The following is a 19460-nucleotide window of genomic DNA, read 5'->3' on the forward strand; positions in this document are numbered from 1 at the left end:
GAAAAGGAAAACCTATGTGAAATAACTTAAATCTATTTCTCATTTAATTTCTGATTTCTGAAGCTCCAGGTAGGGGCATAGTGTTCTGACTTAACATTTATTCACGAAGACATATTCAAAACAGAGATTTTCAAACTGCTATCCCATAACATTACAGTCAGTATGAATTATAAAAGCACAAATAGGATTGGATAAGGCTGAGATTTGAGGGTCAAATGACCAAGATCCAGATCCTGGGCAATAAAATGGACAATAAATGCTGGGCTAGCCAGCAATGTCTCCATCCCATGAAGGAAAGAAACAAAAACACTATCTGAACATCGCTAATATCTCTGAGAAGTATCCTGGAAAATCTCTTGATATTAATGTAAATTGTTTAAATAAATTGTAATGTATAACATATGTAACTTATAAACCAAGTATTCATTCTTTTCTCAAATGAATGGTTTCTGTTATATCTTCAGAATGAAACAGATGAAATGACAGCTCTGGGGACCCGAGTATTCAAACTTTGTGTTCTGCTTCATTTTTTTCATCTTGCAGGTATGAATAATTCAGGTCTAACATCATTAATGAGTAACTGCAGTCACAATGAATTGCAGAAGGAGGAAAGAAATGATAGAAATATTTTCTGACAAACAGAAATATTCCTTACTTGAACTTTACAAATCATTGGTTATAATACTATTTGTTTTAGTCACAAAGTAATTTTGAAAATGCACCCAAAACTTCCACAGCATTCCCATCAATATTTCTTTCCTTCTTATGCTGAATGCATAAAGCCTTCTCAAAATCTTACTCTTTGGCTATGCCTTAGCCATGAAGCTTAATTCTCATTAAAATACTTGCTTCTCTTTATTTCAATCAAGTGCTTTGGGGTTTCTTATTGTATTGTGAAAGCGATAAGGGGAGGGCAGCCAGAAGAAACTGCAAAGTAAAGCATAAAACAATGAAAACAGCCAGCTTAGAACAAGGAAACAGACAAGTTAATTAACATATTGGTGCTGGAATGTCTAAATGAGTTAGGATATGGCAGCACAGTTCAATTATGTGGAATGCCTACCCTTTTTGGGAACGGTGGATGCTTCATGTGGCCTAGATGATCAAGAAATATCTTCAGCTGCGAAATTTCAAACTCTTGCTTTTGGAACTTGAACAGCAGCAAGAGTCACAATGGTGCATCAGTAAAGCTGAGAGCTATGTGGATAGCACTATCAATAAAGAGGTCACATAGTTAATTAAGACTAGACAATGAAAGGTAACTGCTGGTCAGTCTAGAAAGAACAAGTAGGTAGTGCAGGAATCCCCAAAATCTATCTCGTTCACGAACCCCTTTTGTAAAGCAGTGAGGACAATGGTTCATCTGAGGAATGTAATGAGAGCCAAGCTTTTGTCACAGCAAATGGCTCAGCTGCACTGAGGGTAGGGTGGAAGAGTGGGCAGGTGGTTCAATGGTTCACGGAACAGACAGGCATTTCTGAGGTCTTATGTGACTTCCGATTAGCATGTTGCCTCGATGATCCAGGCTTGAGGTTCTCACAGTGTGGCTGCAAGACATTCTTTTGGGGAGATGAACAGCCAGACGTCGTGATAGTTTTGGCATCAGTGGCCACAGTAGAAAGAGAGATGAAGTCCTGATAGTAAAATTTAGGAAGCCCAGCATATGGCTGAAAAGCAGGACCACAAAGGCAGTAATCTGTAAGTATACAAAAAGTGTGACAATAGTTCATAATACGTTATTGTTTGGGAATTTGGATTTCAAGGTAGAAGTTAATGTGCATTTTTTCAGTTTTGGGAAATTAAGGTCAGAAAATCGTTTTGAACTGTGAGTTCAAACATTATTTCCAAGAAAGCCTGAGACTTAAGCAAAATGACAAGATATTTGTGCAGTTAATTGTTGAAATGTTTATAAAGTTGTACTTTTAGGACATATGGAATGTCAGAACAGGGTCACAATCACAATGAGAGCTGTGGAGGAAGATTGCCTGTACATGATAATTTTCTGAAGAAATATGTTGAGGGCACTAGAGATAATGGGAACTGCAGATGCTGGAGAATCCGAGATAACAAAGTGTGGAGCTGGATGAACACAGCAGGCCAAGCAGCATCTCAGGAGCACAAAAGCTGATGTTTCAGGCCTAGACCCTTCATCAGAAAAGGGGGAGGGGGAGATGGTTCTGAAATAAATAAGGGGAGAGGGGGAGGCAGATCGAAGTTGGATAGAGGAGAAGATAGGTGGAGAGGAGACAGACAAGTTAAAGGGGTAGGGATGGAGCCAGTAGAGGTGAGTATAGTGGGGAATTTGGGAAGGGATAGGTCAGTCCGGGGAGGATGGACTGGTCAAGGGGGGCGGGATGAGGTCAATAGGTAGGGAATGGAGGTGCGGCTTGAGATAGGAGAAGGGGATGGGTGAGAGGAAGAACAGGATAGGGAGGCGGGGACGAGCTGGGCTGGTTGTGGGATGTGGTAGGGGGAGGGTAGATTTTGAAGCTTGGGGTCTGGGATGGGGGTGAGGGAGGAGTTATGGAGGCAAGTATAGCACTTCCTTCGGTTGCAGGGGAAAGTGCCGGGTGTGTTGGGGTTCGAGGGGAGTGTGGAATGGACAAGGGAGTCACAGAGACAGTGGTCTCTCTGGAAAGCAGACAAGGGTGGGGGTGGGAAAATGTCTTTGGAGGTGGGGTCGGACCGCAACTTCCTCCCCGGCAGTGTTGAGAACGCCCTTGACCATGTCTCCCGCATTTCCCGCAACTCATCCCTCACACCCCGTCCCCACAATAACCACCAAAAGAGAATCCCCCTCGTCCTCACATACCACCCCACCAACCTCTGGATACAACGCATCATCCTCTGACGCTTCCGCCATCTGCAGTCTGACTCCACCACCAAAGACATTTTTCCATCCCCACCCTTGTCTGCCTTCCGGAGACACACTCTCTCCGTGACTCCCTTGTCCGCTCCACACTGCCCTCCAACCCCTCCACACCCGGCACCTTCCCCTGCAACTGCAGGAAGTGCTACACTTGCCCCCACACCTCCTCCCTCACCCCCATCCCAGGCCCCAAGAAGACTTCCCACATCAAGCAGATGTTCACCTTCACATCTGCTAATGCGGTATACTGCATCCATTGAACCCGGTGTGGCTCCTTCTACATCAGGGAAACCACGCGGAGGCTTGGGGATCGCTTTGCAGAACACCTACGCTCGGTTCGCAATAAACAACTGCACCTCCCAGTCGCGAACCACTTCAACTCCCCCTCCCATTCCTCAGACAACATGTCCATCATGGGCCTCCTGCAGTGCCACAACAATGCCGCCCGAAAGTTGCAGGAACAGCACCTCATATTCTGCTTGGGAACCCTGCAGCCCATTGGTATCAATGTGGATTTCACAATCTTCAAAACCTCCCCTCCCCCCACTGTATCCCAAAACTAGCCCAGCTCGTCCCTGCCTCCCTAACCTGTCCTTCCTCTCACCTATCCCCTCCTCCCACCCCAAGCCACACCTCCATTCCCTATCTACTAACCTCATCCCGCCCCCTTGACCTGTCCGTCCTCCCCGGACTGACCTATCCCCTCCCTCCCTCCCCACCTACACTCACATCTACTGGCTCCATCCCCACCCCTTTAACTTGTCTGCCTCCTCTCCACCTATCTCCTCCCCTATCCGTCTTTGATCCGCTCCCCCCCCTTCCCTATTTATTCCAGAACCCTCTCCCCATCCCCCTCTCTGATGAAGGGTCTAGGCCCGAAGAGTCAGCTTTTGTGTTCCTGAGATGCTGCTTGGCCTGCTGTGTTCATCCAGCTCCACACTTTGTTACCTCTGTTGAGGGCACTAGCTATTTTACATTTAATAGTATGGAGTGAGAAATGGCTAATTGATAATTCTGTGTAATACAAACTTTAATATTTACCAAATAAATTTGAAAATGTTGTATTTCAATCTGAAACTAAGATCTTAAATGATAACAGGGGCAATTATAAAGGCCGAGGAGAAAACTTGCTGCGGTGGATCAAAAATACATTATAAGGTTTGACAGTACATGAAACATTGGCTATTATTTAAAGAACCAAAACATTCACTGTGAAAATATATTCATTATAAGATAAAAATACCCAAAAGGAAAATCAGAAGAGTCATGGCTAACACAGGAAATTAAAGAAAATATCAGATCGAAGAAGAAGGCTTATAGCGTTGCCAAAATATATGTAAGCCTGAGAATTGGTAGAATTTCAGAAAGAATAGGATATGAATGTAAGATAGCAAGAAACATTAAGACAGACATTAATAGCTTTTATCAAGAAGAGAAAAGTAAATGATTAGCAAAGGACAAATGTGGTTCAAATGCAGGCAAACACAAGCAAATTAATAATAGGAAATGTAGAAATGGCAGAAAAACTGAATGAGTGATAATGGGAACTGCAGATGCTGGAGAATCCAAGATAATAAAATGTGAGGCTGGATGAACACAGCAGGCCCAGCAGCATCTCAGGAGCACAAAAGCTGATGTTTCGGGCCTAGACCCTTCATCAGAGACAGGGATGGGGTGAGGGTTCTGGAATAAATAGGGAGAGAGGGGGAGGCAGACGGAAGATGGAGAGAAAAGAAGATAGGTGGAGAGGAGAGTATAGGTGGGGAGGTAGGGAGGGGATAGGTCAGTCCAGGGAAGACGGACAGGTCAAGGAGGTGGGATGAGGTTAGTAGGTAGGAGATGGAGGTGCGGCTTGGGGTGGGAGGAAGGGATGGGTGAGAGAAAGAACAGGTTAGGGAGGCAGAGACAGGTTGCACTGGTTTTGGGATGCAGTGGGTGGAGGGGAAGAGCTGGGCTGGTTGTGTGGTGCAGTGGGGGGAGGGGACGAACTGGGCTTGTTTTGGGATGCTGTGGGGGAAGGGGAGATTTTGAAACTGGTGAAGTCCACATTGATACCATTGGGCTGCAGGGTTCCCAAGCGGAATATAAGTTGCTGTTCCTGCAACCTTCGGGTGGCATCATTGTGGCACTGCAGGAGGCCCATGATGGACATGTTATCTAAAGAATGGGAGGGGGAGTGGAAATGGTTTGCGACTGGGAGGTGCAGTTGTTTATTACAAACCGAGCGGAGGTGTTCTGCAAAGCGGTCCCCAAGCCTCCGCTTGGTTTCCCCAATGTAGAGGAAGCTACACCGGGTACAATGGATGCAGTATACCACATTGGCAGATGTGCAGGTGAACCTCTGCTTAATATGAATGGGTATTTTATGCCCTTCTTCACAATAGAAGACACAAGAAGACTTTTGTCAGTTAATCCAAGAGTCTAGTGAGAATGTGGAACTGAAAGAAATTATTATTAGTGAAAATATCAGATTGGAAAAATTAACAGGATGGCAAGTTGACACATCCCTGGGGCCTGCTGACCTTCACTCTCTAGTGTCAAAAATGATGACTACACAGGTATTGGATGCCTTAGTGATGATCTTTCAAAATTCTAATAATTAGGCAATGATACCTGCAGGTCAGAAGGTTACACATGTTACGAGTCATAGAGTCCGAGACTTGTACAGCTCAGTAACAGAACCTTCAGTCCTTTAGGAAAGGAGGGATCAATAAAACAACAAATGAACGATTTACTAGCCTGGTTTTAATAATCAGGAAAATGTTGGAATCTACTTTAAAGAATATGATTATTGGGTATTTAGAAAATAATTGTTCTGATTTGATTAAGTCAACTTGAATTTATGAAAGGATGCCACGTTTGATGAACCTGATAGATTTTTCGGAGGATGTTACTTACTTAAGGGTTGATAAGGGGGAACCAGTGGATATGTCACATTTAGACTTTCAGGTTTTTTTTATAAACTCCAACACAAGAGGTTAGTAAACAATATTAAAGTGCATGGTTGCAGGAACAGCAACTCATATTCCGCCTGGGAACCCTGCAGCCATATGGTATCAATGTGGACTTCACCAGTTTCAAAATCTCCCCTTCCCCCACTGCATCCCTAAACCAGCCCAGTTCATCCCCTCCCCCCACTGCACCACACAACCAGCCCAGCTCTTCCCCCCCACCCACTGCATCCCAAAACCAGTCCAACCTGTCTCTGCCTCCCTAACCGGTTCTTCCTCTCACCCATCCCTTCCTCCCACCCCAAGCCGCACCCCCAGCTACCTACTAACCTCATCCCACCTCCTTGACCTGTCCGTCTTCCCTGGACTGACCTATCCCCTCCCTACCTCCCGACCTACACCCTCTCCACCTATCTTCTTTACTCTCCATCTTCGGTCCGCCTCCCCCTCTCTCCCTATTTATTCCAGTTCCCTCCCCCCATCCCCCTCTATGATGAAGGGTCTAGGCCCAAAACGTCAGCTTTTGTGCTCCTGGGATGCTGCTTGGCCTGCTGTGTTCATCCAGCCTCACATTTTATTATCTTAAAGTGCATGGGATTGGGATAAAATGTTCGCATGGATTGTGGAATGGTGGCCAGCTAGAAAGAAGGGAATAGGAATAATTGAGTCATTCTGCGGTTGGCCAGTGGGGTACCACAAGGATCACTGCTTGGACCCAAGCTGTTCACAACCTATATCAATGATTCAAATATAGGGCCAATTGTAATATTTTCATTTTAGCAGGTGATGTAAACTTGATGACAATGTGAGTTATAAGGAGAATGCAAAGGAACACCAATGGCATTTAGTCACATTATTTGAATGGACAACAATATGACAGATAAGGGATAATGTGGTTATTTGAGAGGTTACCCACTTTAGTACCAGGAACAAAGGTGCAGAGTATTTCTTAAATGGTAAGAGAGTGCAAAGTTTTGATGGGATCTTAGTGCCCTTGTTCATGAGTCACTGAAAGTTAACATGCAGGTGCAGCAAGTAAATGTGGCTATGAGGAGAGGTTGGAAAAACTTGGGTTGTTCTCATTGGAATGATGGAGGTTGAGGAGAAGCTTGATAGAGGCCTACAAGATTATGAAGGGCATGGACAGAGTGGACAGTTAGAAGCTTTTTCCCAAGTTGGAAGAATCAGTTACTCGGGGTTATAGATTTAAGGTACGAGGAGCAAGGTTAAAGGAGATGTATGAGGCAAGTTTTTTACAGAGGATGGTGGGTGCCTGGAACTCACTGCTGGAGGAGGGAGTGGAAGCAGATATGATAGTGACTTTTAAAGGACATCTTGACAAATAGATGAATAAGATGGTAATAGAGGAATGCGTTCCCCGGAAGGGTAGGGGGTTTTAGTTGTGATGGGCAACATGTCGATGCAGGCTTAGAGGACTAAAGGGCCTGTTCCTGTGCTACAATTTTCTTTGTTCTTTGTTATGTTAGAAACATAGAGAATGCTGGAGAAACTCAACAGGTCTGGCAGCATCTGTGGAGAGAGAAACAGAGTTGACGTTTTGTGTCTAGTGCGACTCTTCTTCAGGTTCTTCTTATGTTCTAAGAAGAGATACAAGACTCAAAATGTTAACTCTGTTTCTCTCTGTACCAGACCTGCTGAGTTTCATTTTCTGCATCTGTTTCAAAATTTCCAGCCTCTGTAGTACTTTGCCTTTAAACATTGTGTTAGTCTTTATAGCTTGAGGATGGGAGCTCAGTTACAGGAAGCCTTGCTTCAAATGAAATGGGGTTAGGCAGTGATAGTCACAAGAAGCAATTCATAAACTGTATTTGTTCAAAAAGAATATGTTGCAGATCCAACTTGGGATAAGGCTATTTTGGATCTTGTGATATGTCATGTGGCGGCTTTAATAAGTGATATCAGAGTAAAAGAACCCTGATGAAATCATGATCATAACATGGTAGCAAATAGCATTCAGTCTGAGAAGGAGGAACCTGGCTTAGAAGCAATTGTGTTAAGCTTAAATAAACTGCATTACAAAAGAATGAAGACAGAATTAGCTAGAGTAGATGGCAAAGAAATTTACCAACAAAGATAGTTGAGGAACAATGATGGAGAATTAAGAAACTAGCTCTTATCTCACAACAAAAATGTATCCCATTGAGAGAGAAAGATTATAGGAATACGATAAGTCAATTATGGTTAATGGGGGCAGTGAAGGATAGCATCAAGTTGAAAGAAGAAAAACATAGAAAAGTGGCAAAGATTAGTATTAAGCCAAAGGATTGAGAAAGTTGCAAAAACCAAAAGCAAAGGGAAAAGATGAGAGTAAGCTTGCAAGTGACATGAAGATTGGCAGTAAAACACTCTTTAAATTCATAAAAAGGAAGAGAAAGTCAGAATAAATATATGTTCCTTAGGAACAAGGCTGGGAACTAATGACGGGGATCCAGAAATGGCAGAGGAATTAAATAAATACTTTGTATCAGTCTTTATAGTGAAAGATGCTACAAAACTACTGAAGCAAAATCAAGGAGCAATCGGAAGAAAGGAAATAAATACAATAACAATCGCTAGAGGTAAAGTACTAGGGAAACAAATTGGCTAAAGACATATAAATGCCCTGGACCTAATGTGAAGCATCCTAAGATATTAAAGGAAGTAACAGAGGTAGTTGCTGTGCTGGTAATAATCTTCCAAGAATCCTTAGATTCTGAAAAAGTCCCAAAGGATTGGAAAGCAACAATACAAAAATACTTAAAGAGGGAAAGAGATGTTAAAAAGTTAACTACAAGCCAGTTAGCTTAACATCAAGAAAATATAGGAGTCTATTACAAAATATATAACAACCGAATATTTGTAAATATAGGAGAGGCGATTGCCTAGTGGTATTATTGCTAGGCTGCTAAACCAGAGACTCCAGGTAACCTTCTGGGGACCCAGGTTCAAGTCCTGTCATGGCAGATGGTGGAATTTGAATTCAATAAAATATCTGGAATTAAGAATCTACCAATGACCATGAAAAGTACCATGTCAGGAAAAACCCACCTGGCTCACTAATGCCCTTTAGGGAAGGAAATTGCTGGCCTGCATGTGAGTCCAGACCCACAGCAATGTGGTTGACTCTGAACTGCCCTCTGGGCAATTAGAGATGGGCATTAAATGCTGCCTGGCCAGCAGGGCCCTCATCCCATTAATGAATTTTTAAAAATGTAATCAAACAGGATCAGCATGTCTTCATGAAGGGAAAATCATGCCTGACAAATTTAATAGAATATTTTGATGAGATAGTAAACAGGACATGTAAAGAAAAAGCAGTAGGTCTAATATATTTGGATTTCTAGAAGGCATTTGGTAAGGTGCTACATATTAGTCTACTTAAAGAAACTAAATAAAAGTCTTGGGAGGTGATGGCCCAGTAATATTTTTAACAGACCATTAATCCAGAAATTCAACTAATGTTCTAGGGACATGGGTTCGAATCCCACTACTGCAGATGTTGGAATTTGAATTCAATACAAAATATCCTGGAATTAAGAGTCTAATAATGACCACAAAATCATTGTTGAAAAACCCATCTGGTTCACTAATGCTGTTTCAAGAAGGAAACTGCCATCGTGTGACTACATGTGACTCTAGACCCACAACAAAATGGTTGACTCTGCGCAATTAGGGATGCACAATAAATGCTGGCCTAGCCAGAGACCTCCATATCCTGTGAATAAAGAGGGAAATCCAATGGTACTGGAGGGAGTGGCATGGATAAAGTGTAGAAGGCAGTGAGTTACGATAAGGCGGGAGTTTTCAAGATGGCAAACTGTAAGTAATGGAATGCTACAAGGATCATCACTGGGGCCATAGTTACTTGCCACATAGATTCATTATTTGAAAGGGAATGTACTATAGTGAATTTGTGGATGACACAAAAATCGGTGGAAAGCCATGTAGTGAGATAAGTAAACAGAGGGAATAAGCAGGTTAAGCAACTGGGCAAACATTTGGCAGATAAAATATAATGTGGAAAAATGCAAAGTTATGCACTTTGATTGGTAGAAAAGAGGAACAGAACACTATTTAAATGGATAACAAAGTGTGAGGCTGGATGAACACAGCAGGCCAAGCAGCATCTCAGGAGCACAAAAGCTGACGTTTCGGGCCTAGACCCTTCAAAAGATCCAGCTTCACACTTTGTTATCTTGGATTGTCCAGCATCTGTAGTTCCCATTGTCACTATTTAAATGGAGACAGATGGCAGAAAGCTTCGGCACAGAGGGATTTGAGAGTACTTGTCCATGAATCACATAAATATTCAGCAGGTAACATAGAAGGAAATGGAATATTAATCTTAATTTTCAAAGCAATAAAGCATGCAAATGGAGAGCATTTGCAATAAATATCCAAGGTACTAGTTAAGCCCACGAGGAATACTATTAATAATTTGGCACCCTCTTATCTAACGAAAGATATACTGACATTGGAGGTAGCTTAAAGAAAGTTCATTATGTTGTTATCTGGTATGGAAGGATTGTATTATGAGGAGATACTCAGCAAATTGATCTTGTACTCATTGGAGCTTAGAAGAATGAGATGTGACCTTATTGAAATACACAAGTTTCTTAGGGACTAACAGAGTAGATGCAGAGAGATTTTTACAACTTGTGGGAGAATTTAGGACCAGAGCACATAATAAGGGGATACCCAATTGAGACAGAAATTAATAGAAATGTCTTCTCTCAGAGTGTAGTGAAACTGTGGAACTTTTTGCACCAGAGGGCTGTCAAGGCTGGGTCATTAAATATATTTGAAGTGAGACAGATAGATTTTTAATCAATAAGGTGATCAAGTGTTGTGGTTAGAAGAGGGGAAGCAGAGTTGAGGATTATCATATTAGTCTTGGTCTCATTGTATGGCTGAGCAGGCCAAATGGGCTGAATAGCCTACTACTGTCCCTATGTCTAATGCTCTTATGGTAAATTGTCTAGGTTACTGGTGAGACTGTACTTGGAGTGTTGTGTACTGTTCAGGTGCCTTTGCTTAAGGGAGTTATGTAGAGGGCATTCGATAGAGATTCACCAGCCTGTTAGCAAGGAAGGTGGGTCAATCATATGAGGAAAGATAGAGGAAATTGGGCCTGTATTTTCTGGAGTTTATAAGAAAGATTTTATGAAATTACTAACTTCTTATAGGGACAGACAGAGTGGATGCTTCCGTTGGCTGTGTGGTCTCACTGTGGGGACAAGCCATTTAGGACTGAGATGAGGAGGAATTTCTTCACTTGGAGGGTGATATTCTCCAGCTGAGAGGGCACAAAAGTAAGTTCAAGAGAGACTTTGATAGATTTCTAGTTACCAATGATGTTAAAGATGTGGGCAGATTGTGAGGTATTAAGGAAGATGATTAACCATGATCTAGAATAGCAGAGCAGGCTTGAGGGGCTGAATGGCTTACTCCTGCTACTATGTTTCAATGCAATCTACAATATATCCAATTCCATTTACTTCTTTTCAGGAAAAGAGATTCATAATGTCTTTATATTGACTCAATTCACTGAACTACAAACTACACCCAGCTACATGATTCATTCAGTACTGGTCAGAAATAATATATTGTTAATCATTTTTGTTTTTTAATTTCTTCAGTGTGGAGCAAAAAACTAACAGTATTCCAAACACCATCAGAGATCAGAGCACTGAAGCGGGACAACGTACAAATAAATTGTTCATACAGTGACACAGTTGAACAGTTCCGGATTATGTGGAAGCGTAACACCAGTACACAATTATTCTGCTATCACATGGAAAATAAATTTAATTTTTCTTCTATCACGCATTGCACAGAACGTGCTAACATTACGGTGGACTCCTCAGCAAAATCCTCATCTTTAATAATCCACAATCTTCATTTAAGTGATGCTGACACTTACTTCTGTCAGGTTGATTTTGAAATTCCTCCTCCTTCACAATCAGCAAGAGGTAAAGGTACACGCATTACAGTGGAAGGTGAGTTTAATACAGCCACAACTCAAAAAACATCACAGTTTTACCATTCAGGACAGTAAGAACTGCAGATGCTGGAGTCAAAGATAACACAGTGTGGAGCTGGAGGAACTCAGCAGGCCAGGCAGCATCAGAGGAGCAGGAAAGTTGACATTTCAAGTCGAGATCATAAAGTTTTCTGAAGAAAGATCCTGACCTGAAACGTTAACTTTCCTTATCGTCTGATGCTGCCAGTGTTCCTCCAGCTCCACACTGTGTTATCACAGTGTTGTCATTCCTCAGGTTCTAGATGTTTTCTGACCAACCTTTTCAGAAATGTTACTATGAAACTCTTGAGCAGGTGGGGTTTTAATCCTTGCTGCCTGGTTCTGAGAGAGAGAGGCTGGTCCTAAGCTTTATACATCATCAACAACAATTCTCGATATATTGTGTTACAGAGTTAGGAGATTACACCAATAACAATGTATGTTTATGTAGCACCTTAAACATCTTAAGCCACTTCATAAGAGAACTTCCAGAGCAAATTTTACAGGCAGTAGGTATTAGGCCAGATGTGCAAAAACTTGATTAAAGATGATATATAAAGGGAAGACTTAAAGGAAGAGAGGGGTGGGGGTGCTTGAACAGACAGTGAGTGAGGTACTGAAAAACAGAACTTCAGGGTTTGCATCTGAAGGGTCAGAAATAAATTTGGAGTGTTGAAATCTGGGAATGCAGAAAAGGCCAGAATTAGAGCAACATTGATACTTTGACTGTGGTGGAGATTACATGGATAGAAAGTTAAAGTTATACGCGGATTTGAAAATGGCTAAGAATTTCAAAATTGAGGGAATTCTGCACTGGAGTCCAATAGAATTGAGAGGGCATATGGGATGGGTGAGCGGAACTGGATCTATATCAGAACAACAGACTTTTGGATGAGGCGAAATTTACACAGAGGGTAAGGGAAGGGGCTAGGCAAGACAAAATTCGAAAAAAGCCGTAAGATATAGGAGTAAGAGCAGGCCATTTGGCCCCTCAATTCTTCTCCACATTCAAAAAATGATATCTGATCTGAAAATATCCTTAATTATTCAGTCAATGGTCCAGTCTCCACTGTTTCCCTGAGAAGGTAATTCTAAAGACAGTAATTTTAGCCTCCCAACATTAACCCTATTTCTCTCCATAGATGCTGCCAGACCTGCTGACTTCCTTCAGCATTCTCTGTGTTTGTTCCAAACACTAACAACCCTCTGAGGGAAAAAAATTCCTTCACCTGATGTGGGGAGGCAATGGCCTAGTGGTATTATCTCTGCACTGTTAATCCAGAGACCCAGGTAACATTCTAGGGGCCTGAGTTCAAATCTCACCATGGCAGATGGTGGAATTTGAATTCAATAAATATCTCGGATTAACAGTTTAATGATGACGATGAATCCTTTGCTGATTGTGGGTAAGAAAACCCAACTGGTTCACTAATGCCCTGGTCTGACCTACATGTGACTCCAGATCCATAAATGCTGCCCTAGCCAGTGATGCCTTCATCCCATGAATGAATAAAGGACTTCATAACTATAGAAGCCCTACAGTGTGGGAGCAAGCCATTCAGCCCACCAAGTCCACATGGACCCTCCGAAGAGTGTCCAACCGCCCTACCCTAACCTATCCTTGCATTTCCCATGGCTAACCCACCTAGCCTGAACAGTATGGGCAATTTAGCATGGCCGATCCACCTAACCTGCACATCTGTTGGAGGAAGCAGGAGCACCTGGAGGAAACCCAAGCCGACGCAGGGAGAATGTGCAAACTCCACACGGACAGTCACCCAATGCTGGAATCAAACCCTAGTGCCTTGAGGCAGCAACGCTGACCACAGAGCCACCTCCACCTTAATTTGAAACTCCCTTATTTTTGAACTGTGCCTTTTAGACCTTTACTCCCCCATGACAGGAAACATCCTCCTAGCACACTGGATTAGTTAAGGCAATTAGTAACAAGAGAACAGAGGAGTGTTTCAGAAACATGTTTCACGGAATCACATGTAATAGATTCCAATAACATGATAGCAAGAAGAGTCTACAGTTCCCCATTACTTTCTCCAGAACCACGACTCAACCCAAAAACAGTAATGTGCCAACCAATCGACACTATTTTCTGTTGTCTAACAAGTTGACGTATGCCATTCTTGTTTTTGCCCTGAAAAGAGCAAGTTAAAAAGTTTTGATAATATTTCTCACTTTACAAAAATATTCGACACCTGCGCTATTATGCAAATGTCCAATACCATCCTCAACTCCTCAGATACTGAAGCAGTCCATGTCTCATTTAACAAAATGTGGACTACGTTCAGATTGGACTGATAAGAAAGATTTGTGTCATACAAGTGTCAGGAAATATACAACAGGAGAGAATCTAACATCTTCACTTGACATTCAATGGCATTACCATCACTGAATCTCCTACCATCAATATCCTGGGGGTTATCATTGACCAGAAACTGAACTGGATTCACCACATAAATAATGTAGCTACAAGAGCCGACCTACATTTGGGCTCTCTGAGCCAAATAACTCCTCAAAGATTCCTCAAAGACTATCCAACATATACATGGCCCAAGTCAAGGATGAATTACTCTGCATCTTCTTAGACATGTGCTGCTATAGACATTTTCGTTACTTACTGCAGTGCATCTTGTAGACAGCACACGCTGCTGGACACAGTGATTGATGAAAGGTGGCTTGATCTGCACTCTATCCACCAAGTTTCATCAATCACTGTGTCCAGCAGTGTGTACCATCCACAAGATGCACTGCAGTAAGTAACCAAAATGTCTACACCAGTGCCTTCCATTACATCTGCTACTTAGAGGAGCAAGGGCAGCCGGTCTTTTTTTAAATTCATTCATGGGACGTGGATGTCACTGGACAGACCAGTATTTATTGCCCATTCCTAAATGCCTAGAGGGCAGTTAAGAGTCACCCATTCTGTGTATGGAGCCACATGTGAGCTAAGTCAAGTGAAGATGGCAGTTTCTTTTCCTAAAGAACCAGATGAGTTTTGCTGACAATCAGCAATCATTGCAGGGTCATCATTAGAGCCTTAATCCAAAACAAATTCTACCCTTTTCTGACGAAGGGTCAATGCCCGAAATGTCAGCTTTTGTGCTCCTAAGATGCTGCTTGGCCTGCTGTGTTCATCCAGCTCCACACTTTGTTATCTGCCATTTGCATTGTTAGATTTGAACCTGCATCTCCTGGACATTACCTAGGCCTGTGAACTCACAGTCTAGTGATAGTATCACTACGCCATCACCATCCCTAGAGTGTAGGAGAACATCTCCACCATAGGTGAGGTTCCTTCCAACTAAGGACAACCCTGACTGGAGGTATACCATCATTCCTTCATTGTCAAATTCCTGAAACTCCTTCTTAACAGCACTATGGCTGTGCCACCAACACCACATGGACAACTCACAGCCAGCTCCATCAGTACAATTAGGGACGGACAATAAACATTCACCTTGCCAATGATTCCCATGGATAAGCTTGCATTTTATAGATCCCCAAACAACCATTATGAAGATTCAGGATGGAGGTGGCCACAATTATGAGGAATATTTGGTAGATAGATAGAAAATGTTTCCATTGCCAAACGGGTCAGCAACAAAACAATATAGATTTAAAATATTGGAAAAATCAAAGGTTTTGACAGTGAGTGGTCAGTATTTCATGCCCATTGTATGAATTGTGGTGTGGAGGAGGCAGATTTGCCTCTGGCTTTCAAAATGGCAATGTATGAGTGCCAGGAGGAAAACAAAATGCAGGGCACTAGGAAAGGAATGATGACATGGGACGAGCTGAATTGTTTTTACGGGGAACTGGCTGGGCTGAAAGGCCTCCTCCAAACCCACCTCTTGCCAGTTTCAGACGGGTAGATTGCTTACCAATTTTCATGCTCAACTGAAAATTGTACCAAGCGGGTCTTTAGGCAACAACTGACCTATGATACCAGCCCTCCCTGATTTGCAGTTGGTAGCCTTTTGTTTATCAGATACACTCATTGTCGACAGTTCAAAGTTTCTCATTGTGGATCTAAACTCTTGAGATTATTTGATTCAAACTTACAAACAGACTGAAGTGTAGAACTCTAATAACATGTTACAATTGATTTTCAGCTCAGCCAACTGTCCAGTTAATTGAAAGGACTCAGCCTTACCCTAATGAATGGAGAGAGTTAATCTGCACATCACTGGAGTTCTATCCTGATGACATTCAAGTGTCCTGGTTTAAAGATGGACAGCGAATCACCAATGGCGTTAAGAATGGGACTCTCTATACTAACAGTGATGGCTCATTCTCCATCACAAGTGCCCTGAATCTTTCTGCACTTGAGCAGAATGAAACTGGAATATATTACTGTCAAGTGAACCACTCAACTCTTTCTGCACCCACCACTAAAAGGATTCCTGTTTGTAACCAAGGTGAAAGACAGTCCATTCATTGGATTTGTTAGCAAAATCTCTGGATTCTGCAAACTGGCAGAAGTTTAAGTTGCAATTCTAATTTTCTTTTGACTGTTATGATTTGAGTAACGTTATTGCATGAATGTGGTACTGTTATCACTCCTGGAATCATTCTTCACCTGTATCACCTTTCCGTGACTAAAGATCGCGAATCCTAATGTCCACAATTGGAAAAAATAACTACTTGACAATTCACTTTCAGCTATACTTTCAAAATGCCACCTATCTAGCCTTTGCCCCTTGATTTGCGACAATATGCTCACAGCTACTGATTCACTTAACTATACCCTCACCTCCACTTTTAATATCCTAGTCCCCAATAAGTCTATTACGTTCCGTCATCTGGAACCTGATCACCAAAATCAAGGTAAATCTATCAACAACCTCTGTCCCTTCTCTCCCTTCCACAAACCCAGTGGGCCAAATTTTCTCCAAAGCAAGTCCAGGTGTGAGCCTTGAGCTTGCATCTTTTTTTGAGTTTCCCACCCAGCTTTCCTCAGACTCTCCCCAAACTCATCTTACAGACAAGATTCATATTGTCCTCTGTTCCTAATCACTTACTAAAGTACTAAACACATGACTTCTGTCCTGGACTCCATTTTAGCTCATATTGCCAATGGTTCTTCCTCTCAGATTCTGTCCCTTTTTCCTGTAAGCCACACTCCTCAAAATAGAAGCTCTGAGACCACTGATCTTGCAAAGTAGAGCTGTGCCATTTCCTATGAACTGCATTTTCCTCTGAAAACCTGTTAAATAGTCCACCTCCCAAATCCGTTCCCAATTCCCAGTGCAGTTTCTTTGAAATCTCACACTTAGTTATTTGACCCTTATTCCACACTGTCATAGTATAGAAATGGCTCTTATCAGATTCAGAAATCGCATGCTACTATTAGAAAGATAAACTATTCCTCCTTTTCCTTCTCAACCTGTCTATAGCCTTAGACATCGATGGTATCATTCTCCAACAATGCCTTCCCACTATTGCTCGACTGGGTGAAATTGCACTTGCCAGGGTTCAGTTCCATCTACTAACAGCCAGGGGAATAACTATAATAGCTTCTCTTCACATTTCCACATCATTACCCTGTTGATCAAAGCTGGGCCTCCTACTATTTCTCAACTTCACCATCTTTTGGCCACACTAAATTGCCTATTGTGTCCAGGGATGAGCAGTCTTGGCGGATTACTCATGGGGAATGTCAGGGTTACAGGGAGAGGGTAAGGAGGAGGTCTGGGCAGGATGCTCTTCAGAGGGCTGGTGTGGACTTGATAGGCCGAATGGCCAGACCACCTAACCTGCACCTCTTTTGACTGTGGGAGGAGACCAGAGCACTTTGAGAAAACCCACGCAGACACAGGAAGAATGTATAAATTCCACACAGACATTTGCCTGAGGCTGGAATCGAAGCTATTCCCTGGTATTGTGAGGTAGCAGCACTAAACACTGTGCCACCATGCTGCAATGCAAATTACCTGTTCAATTAATCTACCATCTGCTTATTTTCTACTATAATTCCCTCAGACTCACTTGCTACAGAACCATTTTTATTATTACAGTTGGTTATTATTATTATCTATTTTCATATTTCTAGCCAGTTTCCCCTCATACACTCGATTTTCCCACTGATTTTTAGGTCAGTCTTTGTTGCTCTGTTATATGTTCTGTTGAAACTTCTGACCTGCTACCCATTTTTGTGCAATTATACATATATTCTATTAAAGTTTCATACTATCTCTAACTTTTTTTAGTCATCACAGATTGTGAGTCTTAAATGGGTGCATGTGGCTAGGATATTTACTCTCACAGGAGAATGTAGAACTAGAGATTGCTGCTTCAAATTAAAGGTCACCCATTTAAGTCAGGATAAGCAGAATTCTTTTTCTCTCTCACTGAGTGTCATGGAACTCTCATCCTGAAAAAGTGGTGGATGTAGAGTCCTTGAATATTTTTAAGGGAAAAGTAAATAGATGTTTGATGAGCAGGATCATTGGGTCTATGTGCAGCAATCAGATCAATCTTACCTTATTGATTTTCAGAGCAGCTTCTAGTGTCTGAATGTTCTACTTTTTTTCCTAATCTTATGCTTGCGTATTTGCAATTCCTTCCCCAAATTTCTGTTTCTCTACTTCCTTTTCATAATATTTCCCTTAAAAACTTCCCCTTTGACACTTAAAACAAAATGATTTAATTCTTAAGTTCTGCTTTATGATATGTTATTTGACATAGTTTTCAATGCCTGTCCACAATAATTCTCAACAGGTTCTGCCAGCAACAGAGGATTGTGGATATTACCAACAGTTAGTGGCTTAATTGCGTTGATGGTGTGTGTGGTTATTGCAATATTTTGCACATGTACAATTTCAAGTAAGTAGCCACATTTTTCAGATTTAAATCTAACTTTATTTTAATCCCAAATTGTTTTCTGTAGGTCGTACCTTTGAAATGTTGTACTGTTGTTGGTAATCTGCTCCTCTGTCAGATTGCCTCCTGTTTTTGATTTCCGTTCCCATAGCGCTTGTTGGCACTTCTGTCACCTCCACCAGATTCAGCCCGTTAAATCTGTTACTGTCTCTGTAGACGCAGCCAAAACCTCCTGACTATTTCTGGCATTTTCTGTTTTTATTTCACATTTCCAATATCTGCTATAGTTTGGTCTTGTAAAGTATAACTACCTTCATATAGTTCCACTCCTATGTATCTGATCTTAGTCACACAATCTCTTGTCTTTAAACCCCGTATGACATTCCCCTTCCCTGTCTCTTTCACCTCTTCAATCCAACTTCTTCGACCACCGAGCTCACCTTTCCTCTGATCCTAGCTTGTTCATTTTCTCTTTCTTTTCTCACTTTTGAAAGTTTTGGCTTCAACTGCTAAGCCCCAATATTTGTCATGTCTTTTATAGAGTCCTCCAATTTACACTTCTTCATTTAAGGCACTCCTTATAACTTATTTCCTTGAATAAGCTCTAATGACCTGTCCTAATTCCATTTCTTTTGAAGTGGCATTCTTTATTCTTTGCATTTCTGCAAAATATCTTCAAGCACTGTGAGATGTTAGAGTGTAGTTTCAATATTAAAAGCAACTGAATGACTTGCTCGGTCACTCCAAAGGGCATTAATTACTCTTGCTATTCAGAAAGCCC

General features: G+C 41.9%; 1 protein-coding gene across 2 annotated transcripts in view; it reads left to right on the forward strand.

Annotated features, from left to right (window-relative positions):
- The window catches only part of LOC125457214 (tyrosine-protein phosphatase non-receptor type substrate 1-like), a 60124-nt gene that overhangs the window by 38488 nt on the left and 2176 nt on the right, over positions 1–19460 (forward strand). For both annotated transcript variants that reach the window (XM_059650031.1, XM_048541130.1), the window contains exons 2-5: positions 465–543; positions 11460–11819; positions 15970–16275; positions 18578–18682. In XM_059650031.1, the coding sequence (XP_059506014.1) occupies positions 480–543; positions 11460–11819; positions 15970–16275; positions 18578–18682 (835 nt within the window). In that variant the 5' untranslated portion in view covers positions 465–479. The remainder of the gene's footprint in view (positions 1–464; positions 544–11459; positions 11820–15969; positions 16276–18577; positions 18683–19460) is intronic.

The sequence above is a fragment of the Stegostoma tigrinum genome, chromosome 12 (assembly GCF_030684315.1).
Source record: "Stegostoma tigrinum isolate sSteTig4 chromosome 12, sSteTig4.hap1, whole genome shotgun sequence".
In the NCBI taxonomy this organism is placed as follows: domain Eukaryota; kingdom Metazoa; phylum Chordata; class Chondrichthyes; order Orectolobiformes; family Stegostomatidae; genus Stegostoma; species Stegostoma tigrinum.